General features: G+C 33.6%; 1 protein-coding gene across 3 annotated transcripts in view; it reads right to left on the bottom strand.

Moving 5' to 3' along the window:
• Positions 1 to 1,213: 1,213 nt before the first annotated feature.
• LOC135834709 (uncharacterized) overlaps positions 1,214 to 14,347 on the bottom strand; it is a 29,644-nt gene continuing 16,510 nt past the window's right edge. For all 3 annotated transcript variants that reach the window (XM_065348665.1, XM_065348664.1, XM_065348666.1), the window contains 5 exons: positions 5,034 to 5,244; positions 4,670 to 4,944; positions 4,445 to 4,583; positions 4,039 to 4,368; positions 1,214 to 2,063 (listed from right to left, as the gene is read on the bottom strand). In XM_065348665.1, the coding sequence (XP_065204737.1) occupies positions 1,692 to 2,063; positions 4,039 to 4,368; positions 4,445 to 4,583; positions 4,670 to 4,944; positions 5,034 to 5,244 (1,327 nt within the window). In that variant the 3' untranslated portion in view covers positions 1,214 to 1,691. The remainder of the gene's footprint in view (positions 2,064 to 4,038; positions 4,369 to 4,444; positions 4,584 to 4,669; positions 4,945 to 5,033; positions 5,245 to 14,347) is intronic.

Here is a 14,347-nt window from a genome sequence, read left to right as displayed (position 1 = left end):
ATAGTCCGTTCATAGTCTGTTCAGAGTCTGTTCAGAGTTCGTTCAGAGTCCGTTCAGAGTCCCTACAGAGTCCATTCATAGTCCATTCAGAGTCCGTTCAGAGTCTGTTCAGAGTCCGTTGGGTCACAATAATTTTATGATTTTTGTAATTAACTTGAGCTACTGCAAAATTTTTTTTAGAGTAGGGCCTGGATCTAGACACACAACCGGACACAACCATGTTGATCGAAGTTGGTATTTTAACGCTGGAGTCATCCGACTTTTTGATGATGTTATTTTACATTATTGCTATGAAAGTGCTTTGAATTTTAAAGAGAGATACCGTTTTATAATTTTTATTTAGGCCTAAATTAAAGATCTTTATTTCATTCTGCGATTTTTTTCTTCTAACTTCTTCAATTTAAAAAAAAAACAAAACCGAATGATGATCAATTATTTTGGATTTTTTTTTAACTTTCAGATTAATTATTCATTATCAAGATTAATGTAAAACAATTAACATTCAAATTACATGTATTCAAATTATTTACCATTTTTCATCTTTCAGACTTCATTTTTATGATACGAAGTTTCGTTTTGTCTCTCAGAGGTTTAATTTTCAAAGTAAAAAACTTTCTATTCTCAAGACTCAATCATGTAAGTGAAGAAAAAATGACTGATAAAGTGAGAACAGAACAAAATGGAACCAAATTAACGTGAACAAACCCCTAGAAAAAGTTTTTGTTCATAAAAAGAACAGAACAGAGTTCACCAGTCCTGGCTTTCAATGAGTCGACGTTGTCGAAATTGATTGAAATTTGAAATCATATAAAATACTTGAAAATCTATTTTAAATTGTTGAAAACTTTATGAAAATAGGCACCCAACGAAATGACTTTCAAGAGTATTAGTTGCAAAATTCTATAACAGTTTTTTTTTACCGGGTTTCTCATAATTTAAATGAGAATATTTAACGATGATATTTAGAGCTATTTTTATCGCACCTATTTTAGTAAATTTAAACTTCGGATCCCATGATTTTTTTTTTATTTCGTTCATCGATTGAATTCACTTCGATGATTGTAGCCGTGAAAAGAAAATAATTATTAATTCTTATAGCGAAACAGGACTAAAAAAAGACGAGTACCTACAAATTTCGAGTTGTACGTAAATCTCAACTATCATCTTACCCTTAAAAAAAAACGAAAAATATAAATTGCGAAAAAAGAACAAATTTTCTACTCAATAATTTTTTCATTTCAAGTTATACAGTAAAATTATACAATATATTACAGGCATCGTAATAGCATAAAAAATTCAATTCTTCAGCTTATTCTACGAATACAAATTGAAAATGCTTTACATATTATTTTTACTTCATTGTACACCCGCACATTTTATGAGCTTGTATAACAATTAACGCTAACCACTATTCAGTCTCTTCATTATATTCATTTTCAAAATAAATACTAATCTAAAACGCGCGTTTACAAAAAAAATAATAAGTTTTAAAAAACGGGAAGGGAGGGATAGGGGAAAAACAAACAAAATAACGTAAAAGATAAATATTAAGTTAATTAAAAAATAAAACACGAAGGTATATTTACAAAATAAGTTACAAAGCGTAGGAGAGAAAAAGTCGAATCGAATCATTTCACACATTTTATCGATTAATCGAAAACCAAGTCGAAAATTCATAAGCTAGATCGGTTTCATTTCAAACAATCGGATAGAGATTGCCTCCAAGTCATCTGGAACGGTACTTTGATGACTTTTATTCGTGATTTGGGCAAATGAGTACCCAAAATGCGTTCGAGTTTTGGTATAGGTAGTATATCGACGTGTGTAGGAGGAACGTCACCATCCGGCGAAGGTTTATCGACTGATTTACGCACCGGTATACTGCCAGCGGATTTCTTATTCGAACCAGTGTTGTTGCTACCGCCGCCGCTTTTCAATTGCCATTGATCCATGAACAAATCGGTTACTTTGAGAAGCTCGGTAGTTAGACCCCAGACGAAACATTTCAACGTATCTGATAAGCCTTTAATGCCGTCTAGAATCAGCTGATTGGTGGTCGCAGACTGTGAACGAGAGAGAATTGAAAAATAATCGTCAGGCAGGTATAATTGAAAGCCTTTTAGTCCGGCATATGACAATAGGAGTAATTGCACCCCCCCCCCCGCCGATCCTCCGGGACAACTTTTTTCTTAAAGGGGACATCCTAAGGAACATTTTAAAGCAAACTTGCCAAAAAAAATTGGCCTTACTTACAAAATGGCGGCCATTTTGATTGACAGGTCAGCCGAAATCGCAGATTTTGCGTTTTAACATAGGACATGCACGAACTTTTTCAAACTTTACAAAGATAGATCGAAAGATCATGCAAAAATTTATCACCAGTCAAAATTTCAAGTGCTAAAGTGCGTTTTTCGATTTTTGATGAATTTTTAAAAATCAAATTTGGGCCAAAAATGAGGGAAAAAAAATCAAAATTTTACCAAATTGACCAAGAAAGCAGAAATTTGGGATATACCCTATTTTCGACATACCAAATCGATTGGAAACGACTTCAACCCGTTTTGAGCAGTTCTGGAGCCTCCAGCAGATTTTTGAAACTCGAAGTATCCACAAAATTACATCAAATTGGAGTTGTAAAGCTAAAATTTATTCTAAAAACTAATTTCAATACGCTACGAAGTACTGCAGGTGAATTTCAAGTCGTTTTGGATCCTCCAGCGACTTTTTGAAAATTCCTGAAGCCTCCAGCAGATTTTTGAAACTTCAAATTTTCACAAAATTTCATCAAACGAAGTTGAAAAGCTGAAATTTACTCTACACTCCAATTTCAACACCCTCTGAAGATGACTTCAGGTGGGTTCAAGTCATTTTAGAGCCTCCAGCGACTTTTTTGAAAATTACTGGAGCCTCCAGTAGATTTTTGAAACTTGAAATTACCCCAACTTTAATTTATCAAATGGAGTTGGCAAGCTGAAATTTACTTCGCAGACTACATGGTGGTTTCAAATGGTTTTGAAGCTTCCAGCTACTTTTAGGAAATTTCAATTTTCCAAAAAAACGTGATACAACTTTTCAAAAAGTTACTGGAGGCTCCAAAACGACTTGAAATTCACCAGCAGTCAACTTCGTAGCGTATTGAAATTAGTTTGCAGAATGAATTTCGACTCTCCCATCTTAGTTTGATGATATATTGGGGAAATTTCAAGTTTCAAAAATCTAATGGAGGCTCCAGTAATTTTCAAAAAAGTTGTTGGATGCTCTAAAATGACTTGAAATCTACCAGAAGTCGTTTTCAGAGGGTGTTAAAATTGAAGTGTAGAGTAAATTTCAGCTTTCTATCTCCATTTGATGAAATTTTGTGAAAATTTAAAGTTTCAAAAATCTGCTGGAGGCTTTAGGAATTTTCAAAAAGTCGCTGCGGGGTCCAAAACGACTTGAAATTCACCTGCAGTACTTCGTAGCGTATTGAAATTAGTTTTTAGAATATATTTTAGCTTTACAACTCCAATTTGATGGAATTTTGTGCGAATTTCGAGTTTCAAAAATCTGCTGGAGGCTCCAGAACTACTCAAAACGGGTTGAAACCGTTTCCAATCGATTTGGCATGTCGAAAATAGGGTATATACCAAATTTCAGCTTTTTTGGTCAATTTGGTAAAATTTTGATTTTTCCCCTCATTTTTGGCCTAAATTTGATTTTCAAAAATTCACCAAAAATCGAAAAACGCACTTCAGCACTTGAAATTTTGACAGGTGATAAATTTTTGCATGATCTTTCGATCTACCTTTGTAAAGTTTGAAAAAGTTCGTGCAAGTCCTATGTTAAAACGCAAAATCTGCGATTTCGGCTGACCTGTCAATCAAAATGGCCGCCATTTTGTAAGTAAGGTCAACTTTTTTTTGGCAAGTTTGCTTTAAAATGTTCCTTAGGATGTCTCCTTTAAGCAAAAAGTTGTCCCGGAGGATCGGCGGGGGGGGGCTGCAATTACTCCTATTGTCATATTCCGGACTATTTCGATTAAATAAATTCGGAAATTACCTGCGATATATACAACGGAATGATGAGGAAATTCTCGATATTATTACACCGCGCCATGACTTCGTCGAAACCATCCTTTACTTCGACGTTTATCAGTTCTAAGCTCTTGAGTGTTTCCATACCGTTAAGGATGGTCAACAGTTCGTAATCAGGAGCCAGGTTATCTACTTTTTCCAAACGTAATTTCTCCAATTTTTGTAATTTACCGATTTCTGTACCGAAACTGGGTGGTAAATCGGAGCAGTCGCCCAACTCCAGAGTTACTAAGTTACTCGCTTCGCTTATCATTTTCAATAAATCGATATCTATATTCTTAATACAAGTTAAACACTGCAAATCAAAACAAAAAGAATGCGTTTTAGTACACGAGAGTTTGTTAAAGAGTGAAATTACTTTGGAAACTTACAATTTCTCTCAAATTATCCTTATTGACGAACTGTAACAGCGAATCGTTTCGTATCAGTTCAATTCCACCGGCTCCTTTGAGCCTTAATTCAGCCAAATGTTCCAATCGAGTAAAATTATCAAACGTCAGCGAGCCATTTCTGCACAACACAAACAAAAATCGTAATTCCAGGTAAGTAATAATATTAAAATAAATTTGCTAATAAATCTACTCATCGATACTCACTTCAAATACATCGCGTTAAAAACAGCCAAATTCGGACAAGTAGCTGCTACAGCGTCGATGACGTGCATCGGAGTCCGGCTAAAATCTATATGTTCCAAAGACGTAATGGTAGGAATAACTTGGAGGAATTCTTGCCACATTTTACTCAAGTCTTCGGGTACAGCCGAACACAACATTTTGCGCATATCTAATCTCTTCGTACCGTATTTTTGTAACGATTTCGCGAACCCTTTCCAGTCGTGTACTTGGGAATTTTTTAGTCGAACCGTTTTCCACTGAAACAAAATAATGAAAAAATGTATTTATTTTTGAAAACACTTCGGGGCTTAAATCATCCGGTATAAATGGATTTAACTTCACTTACCAAGCAAGGTTCCGATGCTATTCTGTTCAGAAATTTACTGGTCATAGATATGCGTAAGAGATCACGTACTGTTAAGTACTTCAGACTCATTAGCAATGGGTCGTAAATACGTGAAATATTAGATAAATTGAACGAGCTATGGTATTCGATAGGGGCTCGACTGCCTATCGCGTGATATGCGCTCAAGTCATTCGGACTTATACCATTAATACTGAAAAAAAATACAAAATAACGTTTTGATTAGTATTGGGAAAGATTTAAATTTGTTGCTACGAGAGGTAAATTGAGTAAAACTTAATACAAAACGTAATATCCTTAAATGATAACTCATCGTTTAATTTGCATCGAAGCGTTGAATTTTGGATAATTTCATTTGAATTATTACTGCTACCATTCGCATCAATTTTTGTCTGATTCTCATTTCTTTGCCTCATTCATTTTTGATAATAAATTTCAAATTATCAATTCAAGTTGAATTTAACCCTTTGAGACTCAAGAAGAATTTGACGAATGAAAATTGAGAAATTTCATTACATGGGAAGGAGAATAACTTCACTGAGCAAAGGGTACCCCCCGATAAGATAGGCAAAATGCCCTTAACCTCAGATTTCGATGAAACTCACAGGGTATGTTTAGTACCCCCAAAAAATAATTTTGGGCCCATAGCCCGCTCCCCACCCCACCCCCCTCAGCCAGGGGGGCCAAAAAACGCGTTTTTCAGGGGGAAAATTCTGTATCAGCGCGTAATTAAGATAAATTGATTCTGTAAACGAATATAGTTAGAAGATACATGGGCGTACCTCCCTGAATTTTTTCAGAATTTTTCATCACACAGGGAGAGAAGGGGGGACAAAAGAAAACTTTAAATCGACATTACTCCGGAACGAAAAAACATACCAAAACGATTTTTTCGTCAAATATGTATCTTTAGGTCTACTTTCTATAGAAGTCATCACCCGGCCATTTGGAGTGGTGGGTCAAGCTCAAAAGCTCAAAAAACTCTCAAAAAACCACGTTTTTTGCGTTTTTCTCCAAAAATATGGACAAATGGCGGAAATCTAAGAGAACCAAGTTGTTCAGCGTGAAATTTTACCTCAGAATTGTGTAATTGAAAATTCATTTACACCGCATGATCGTAAAACTACATGCGCAGAAGTATTTGTGCTTACATCAAGATAGCTGAAAGGGTATTCCTGGGTAAAATAGGTGAAATGTCCCTGTCCTCGGATTTCTGAAATTTTGATGAAACATAGTTGGGTACCATTAAAAAAAATGTCGGAGGCAAAAAAATCCCCCCCCCCCAACCTCCCCTTGCTCATAATAGCGAAAAAAGGGCCTTTTTCGGGGAGAAAAAATCCATGCTTCAACGAGTTTTGACAAAAAAATCTGTATTCACTCAAAATACTTGAAGGAGATATGATTCTAGCAACTTGAATTTTCTTCAAAAATTGTGGGCCCCCCAGGGGAGATATATTGACAAAAGAAAATTTGAAACCGCCGTATCTCCGAACCTAATTTAAGTACATGAAATTTTTTTTTCAAAAATGTATCTGCATGAGCACTATAATTGGTATTTTTTTTCAAATTTTCCCTCCAGGTAGGCCATCTTCAAAAACTCAAAAAACACTCAAAATTGTGTTTTTTTGTCACAGCACCACCAAAAAAAGCGATCCATAATTTTGGATGCTGGCCTCCAAAAACAATAAGAAAACCAACTAACTTCTTTAAGGCTATTCTAATTTTTTGATGAAAAATGGTCAACTTTGGGCGGGGATTGTGCCAAAACTATAGAACGGATTTTTCTAGGGTTTGCTTTCAAAAGCGAGGGTATGTCGAGATATTTTTGATTCAGGACATTTGATGGCTATAATAGGGAATTGGATGGAGGTACTTTAGACGCTCACATCCCTGTTGTAAAAGCAAAATTAGAAAATATGGCTACATACCCTCGATTTCATAGATGAATCAGTATTGGTGAAAAAAAAATTGGAAGAATTTTGAAAATTCACGGAGAAATCCCGGTCTGAAGTTTAGATGGGAGCGGGTCGCGGGACATAAGCACGACTAAATTCGTTCAATCGATTACATGCAGTCTTACGAACGAATGATGAAAATAACGAACAAATCGGTTTCATATTTCGACCGGTTGTCAAATTAGAATGCTCTCCGCAGAGTATACCCTTAAACTCCAATTTTTTGGCCATAGGCACCCCCTCTCCAAATTTTAGGGCGAAAGTAGACAGACAATATGGGTATCATTATCATATGAACCGAACTCGCTGAACATGAATATGAAGTTTGATTTGCAGTTGGACCCTCCCAACGACCACATTGGGGAGAGGGTTTGCCCAAAAATTAGAGTTTTTGTGAAAAATGCTTCATTATAGCGCTATTTACGCCATGCAACTTCTTAATCAAGGTTTTCTTGAATTACAAGTAGCCTACTTTTCAAGTACATGGTATCTAACTCAAAACTATCAGAAAGGTTTCTTTTTGGTGTCGATGATTAAATTTTTATGTGAGTTACCAAGTACATTGAAAACATAGGTATTACCTACCTACGTACTATGTAGTAGATTGGGTAAATCACCAAAAAAAGAAAAAAAACTAGATTTTTACCAATTTTAGCAAAAACTGTCATTTTGAGTTGAAAGTTGTACAGAAAAATGCTGGCTCCAGAAGTGCCCCTAAAGGGAAAACATGTGCCCTTAAAGTGGGAGTATTTTCGAAAAAACACGGTTTTTTCACTGTAGCCCCTGTACCCAATTTGTTTTGAGAAAAATGACGATCGACCCAGTCCTAAATGAATATATCTTAGATTCTGCGTCCATTCTATGCTATTATTTTAAATTGTTTTTGTCAATTTTGAAAAATCAACAAAAATTTAGGAATTTTTGCCAATCTTTATCAATTTTTTGAAACCTAAAATATTGTCATCACTGCGTTCCAAAATATTTCCTCAGTTTCAGAAATATATTATCTTTCAATATTTTTTCGTCATTATAGCGAAACTTTTGCGAAGAAAATATTTTCAAAACACCAACTACTAATACCCCCTCTCCAAAAAAAAAAGATTTACTTTTCAATTTTCTCAGTAGAACCCCAAAAGTGGCCTTGGATTTTGATGGCAATAGCATGGATTGGCGCAGAATCTCAAATACCTATGTAGGTATTTTTATTATACTGTCTCCTCCATATATTTTGAGTGAATACAGATTTTTTTGTCAAAACTCGTTGAAGCATGGATTTTTTCTCCCCGAAAAAGGCCCTTTTTTCGCTATTATGAGCAAGGGGAGGTTGGGGGGGGGATTTTTTTGCCTCCGACATTTTTTTTAATGGTACCCAACTATGTTTCATCAAAATTTCAGAAATCCGAGGACAGGGACATTTCACCTATTTTACCCAGGAATACCCTTTCAGCTATCTTGATGTAAGCACAAATACTTCTGCGCATGTAGTTTTACGATCATGCGGTGTAAATGAATTTTCAATTACACAATTCTGAGGTAAAATTTCACGCTGAACAACTTGGTTCTCTTAGATTTCCGCCATTTGTCCATATTTTTGGAGAAAAACGCAAAAAACGTGGTTTTTTGAGAGTTTTTTGAGCTTTTGAGCTTGACCCACCACTCCAAATGGCCGGGTGATGACTTCTATAGAAAGTAGACCTAAAGATACATATTTGACGAAAAAATCGTTTTGGTATGTTTTTTCGTTCCGGAGTAATGTCGATTTAAAGTTTTCTTTTGTCCCCCCTTCTCTCCCCGTGTGACGAAAAATTCTGAAAAAATTCAGGGAGGTACGCCCATGTATCCTCTAACTATATTCGTTTACAGAATCAATTTATCTTAATTACGCGGTGATACAGAATTTTTCCCCTGAAAAACGCGTTTTTTGGCCCCCCTGGCTGAGGGGGGTGGGGTGGGGAGCGGGCTATGGGCCCAAAATTATTTTTTGGGGGTACTAAACATACCCTGTGAGTTTCATCGAAATCTGAGGTTAAGGGCATTTTGCCTATCTTATCGGGGGGTACCCTTTTAAAAAAATTGAGGTTTACCAAAAATTGTAATTTTGGAATTTGTGAAAATGCTCAAAATGGGCATTTTTTCTATCCAGATTTCCAGAATAAATTTTCTATGCAGGGATAAGAAAATTTTCCGAAAAGTTTCTCTAGGTGAGACCAACATAAAAATCCGAAAATTTTGAATAATTTATAATGTCAATATTTTCTTAAGCATGGTATCTGACGGATTTAAAAAAAAAAAGTCACTACTTTTTTCACTACCCTTTTTTCAACAAAATACAGAAAACTCTACTCGACCCCCCCCCCTCCTCCCTCCAGACACACAAAAAATCAACATCGGGCGTCCATTATTTTTGGCAAGTCATTTTCCCTGACTTTTCTAGATTTCCCAGATCTTTTTTTCCAATTTTCTATACTTACATACTTACCCCATACTTTAACTTAATTTAAAGAAGTTGTCAGTGGGGGGAAGGATAATTTTTTTTATAAGTTTCTCTTCAAACTAACTGAGTCGAGAGCTTTTGAAAATGTTTATTTCAAGATGCCTAAAAACGAGTTTGAAAATTTGTATTTCACGAGGCATAAAAGCGATGTTTTTTTGTAAAAAGTTTATTTTTTGGTTTTAAAACTCAATTTTTTAAAATTAATTTTCATTTTGATGTTGAAAAATTAAAGAAAACAATACCGAGCGAAGTGGGGGCAAAAGTCTTCGAAAATTTGTGAATGGAGAAGTGAAAAATAATGCTTTTCTCTCATCAGAGGCCCATATCCGAAGTTTGCAATTGATCGTTTTTTCAAAATTCCAGTGATTTTTCGTGAAAATTACAAAATCCCCTGGCATTTTCAGACCGACCAATTTCCCTGACTTTTCCAGGCTTTCCAGAAGAATGGACACCCTAATTAACAAAATGAAATATTTCACACGGAAATTTAAAAAAAAAAAAAAAAAAAATTGAAATTGGAAGAAAAATTGTGTTTTTTATTTTCAATCAAAACAAAATTATAAAGAAAAAACAATACAAACGAACACATTGATGAATTTTTTCATTTTTTCACTACCTTTTTGACTAATTTCACAAACTTTTTCACTACTTTCACTGCCCATTTTAGCAATCACTATTCAGAGTGTCTACTAAAATCAAAAAAGCGAATTTCTCGCCTTTTTCTTGCTTTTTTCTTGCTTCAAAAAATGAAATTTCTTACCCCTCTTCATATTTACGCATAGATAATCTTCGCTAACCCCTCTTAACCCCCCCCCCCAACAAAATTTCTCAAAAATTTATTCTTCAAAGCAGAGAAGTGAATTAATTTTTCAAATAAAAAAATAGTAATAAAAAAACAAACGTTGAAGCAAGTCTACTGAAGTGAATTCAATTCTATGATGATAACAGTAACAAACTGAAAAGTAAACTCGAATGCGGATCGAAGTCGTGTTATTTGGGGGAGGGGGAGTATAATGTCATTTTTCCAACAAAAAATTGTTATTTTTCCGACAAAAATCAAAATTTTAACATGCTGAATACCAGTGACATATACAATTACAGGATCAAACCATGAAAGAGCTTAGGTATATTTTTATTAGTGATTGAGAGGAGAGCAAAATCAGAATTTTAGACACGAAAAATCGACATTTTAGGTTGTTTTCAGAAAACCCTTCACAGTGAATGATCATTTTATGGAAAAGGAAGTTGAAATTACTGCTTGAGCGAAGCGAGAGCGAAAATTTGTTGAAAAATAACTGTGAAAAACGAAAAAACGACCATTTTGTATGCTTTATTTTGCATTTTCATCGGAGCACAATAATATCAACAATTTTGAAAAGTTAGTCGTTCTGTTCAGAAAATAAAAAATTTGCACTTTTCAATTGGTTTGGGTATTACCTGGAAATCAAAAATTCCCTATTTAATTTTTGAATTCTTGAAATTGTTGAAAATACCATCTTGAATGGCCCGAGCGAAGCGAGGGCAACATTTTTGGAAAATTTTCAATTTGAAAAGTAGAACAACATCAATTTTAACAAAATAAAAACTTGAAATTTTGCTGTGATAACTTCAATTTTTCAGAGATTTTTGATTTGAATTCTTGGAAATTTTCTTGCTTTTCGAAGGAATTTCTATACTATTTTCTAACTTTCTTGCCACCACCCATGCGAATTTCTCGCCTTTTTCTAACTTTCTTGCCTTTTTCTTGCCAGTAGACACTCTGCTATTCTTTCACTACCTGTTAGATACCCTGTTCTGCCAAAATCCAAAATTTTGAGAAAAAATAAAAAATGATTTTCTGTACATGTTGTGACAATAATTATAAATGTGGCAATGACATGATTTTCAAATCAAAAAATTTCCGGTCAAAAATAAGAAGATTGACGGTGGGGATTTTTATTTTTAAAAAATATATATTTTGGAAACTGAGTTTCAAGGTTGTTCTACATACAAAAAAATATCATTTTTTGTGAAAATGAGATTCTATAAATTTTTAAAAATTTTCACAGAAAGCTGAAATATAAATAAGTTTGAAGAATCTACGTATAATGTAAAAACTCACTCACTGGGGTCAAATTTCATTTTGGAATTTTAGGTCGAAGTAAGATACTATAGATCTCATCTCAATACCGACATTGGACCAACGCGTTGCATTTATACACATGAAATCTCAAAATAAGCACCTATAAATTTTAAAAATTTTCCTCAAAAAGCTCGAACAAAAAAGTTCAAACTTTTCAAGATGTAAAAATTTTCCAGATAGAATCTTTCATCCAGGAATTTTGACGGAAATGGACTAAAAAATTCTCAAACGTGGTATTCATTTTGGCCAAACTTTGGTGTAATAGATTTTTACATTCCCAAAAATATATTGTTCCATAAATTTTGAAAAATTTTCACAAAAAATGATATTTTTCATAATAGATCTTGGAACAACCTTAAAACTAAATTTCAAAAATATTTTTAAAAAAAATAAAAATCTTTACCGTCAATCTCTTTACTTTTGACCAAAAATGTTTTTGATTTTAAAATAATTATGAAACTCCCACATATTTGCAATCGTCACAACTAAAGCAGAAAATCATTTTTCATTTTTTTTTTTCAAAATTTTGGATTTTGGCTTCAACAATTTTGGACGAAATATATTATTCAAAATTTTCTGATTTTTTGTTGGTATTACCTAGAGAAATTTTTTCGGAAAAATTTCGTATCCCTGCATCGAAAATTTATTTTCGAAATCTGGACAGAAAAAATACTTCCCATTTTGAGCATTTCCTCAAATTTCAAAATGAATTTTTGTGTAAAAATCTCAATTTAAAAAAAAAATCTCAACGAAGTTAAACTTCTTCCCATACAATGAAATTTTTAAATTTTCATCCGTCAGATTCTTCTTGGGTCTCAAAGGGTTAAATAAGACTCAATGTTGCTTAAAAGACGTGATCGAGGAAAAAGTACGCAGACCTTATTTCGAAACTTCTTTTTTCAAGTTCATACAGCCTCAAATTGTTTGATTTGAAAAAGCAAATTTTTTTTGCTTATTTTTTCTAGGGCTAAAAATGTGGTGGTGAGAGCCTCTCAAAAAGGCAAAAAATCGAGTTGGTCAAGCGAATTTCTTCATGAAAATGAGGTTATCAATTAAGAATAATTGTGATACAGAAATTGAGAGCTTTCTTTGTTTTGGGCACATTTTGTGCCAAAATGGTATAAAAAAGTAAAAATCCTACTTTCCAACAATTCCCTTATCTTTTCAATTGAAATTCGAAATTTTTCCTTTACATATTTTCTTCCACAATCTACTCATAATCAGAAGTTTATATTTATTTTTCTCATTTTTTAATGATTTCAGACCCTTTCCTAATCCGAACATTTGAGAAATTTTCTGCCAAGTGTCCTATTTTTTCAACTCAATTACAAATTCGCAAGATACCTGATTTCTTTTACTTTATGAAGCAAATTTTGAAATTTTATGGTTTACATTAATTTTTTCTATTGTTCTTTGAAAATGAAAATGCCTGCCCTCCTTTCACCTTTCCCCATCCTTCGTTTGAAATATCAGAAAAACATGTTCTGCTAAAAAATCCAGCTTGTGTTTTCCCCTTTTAGCTCGATCATTTCACCATCTTGGCCAACATTTCTAAAAAGTCTTGATTTTCTGCTAACAATTTCCTTTCTTTCGTCATAAATTGCTAAATATTTTGCTTTTTTGACAAAATTGCCAAAAAGGTCCAGCAGTTTTTCCAAAAAATTGTTCAAATATCCTGCTTTTCAGCCGAAGTTGAAGACAGGCTAGCTGTTTTTTCATTTTTCAATCAACCTTCGAATACGAGGGCAAAAGTTGATTTTTGTCTTGCCCATTTTTTTTTTGTCACTAAAATTCTACATTTTGGACAAATTTGTTGGAAAATCTTACTTTTTGACCGAAATTGCCAAACGTCTCACTCTTCCACAGACGATTGAATGTTTTGCTTCGTTTTGTTTTTTCGATTAAATCAACCTTTGAATTTTTCATTTATTCACTTCTTTCACAATGTTGAGATATTTTTCTCATTCATTTTTAGCCTGGAAAAATTTTCATTGGAATACCTATACTTTACTTTTCCAGGGTGGCTAACAAAACTCTCAGACAGAAGAATCATGACCTTTTTTATGACCTATTTTTCACATTTTTACCACATAAACATTCCCCTCCCTACCCCCTTTCCTAAAAAATACATACAAACTTGAAACTCCGAGGAAATCGAACAGGGTTGCCATTTTTTACAGAACCAAAGTTAAGGTATTTCAATTTTTTCATTTTTCTAATTTTTTGAACAAATTTTTATTTATTTATTTTTTTTCATTTCATGATTTCCCCCTCCCTTCCAAAAAATGAAAACTTGTACTGCGAGGAAATCGAACAGGGTTGATATTTTTTACAGAATCAAAAATTAGGTATTTCAGTTTTTTCATTTTTCTGATTTTTTAAAAAAATTTTCCATTTTTTAATTTTTTTTTCATTTTATGGACTTTTAAAAAAATTTTCAAGTGTGTTTCGAGCAAAATTCATGATCTTTCTTTGACTTTCGTGACCGTTGGACACCCCGTTTTCTCATTTCAGGATGTAGCAGTGGAAAAAATTCGCAAAAAAATGCCCACAAAATAAATAAGTAAGGACCACTCTAACTAATTGATTGTGAGATGAAACCCAACCAACCAGCACAAGGGCAATTGAAACAGAATCCCAAAGGACAGTACACTGACAGTGAACATTTCAGGCGTTCAAATTCATTTTTCGATTTTTGGCATATTTATAAAAATTTACATTTGGC

Source organism: Planococcus citri, chromosome 2 (assembly GCF_950023065.1).
Source record: "Planococcus citri chromosome 2, ihPlaCitr1.1, whole genome shotgun sequence".
Lineage (NCBI taxonomy): Eukaryota > Metazoa > Arthropoda > Insecta > Hemiptera > Pseudococcidae > Planococcus > Planococcus citri.
Note: the sequence above shows the minus strand (reverse complement) of the source record. Positions and strands in the feature narration are given on the sequence as shown.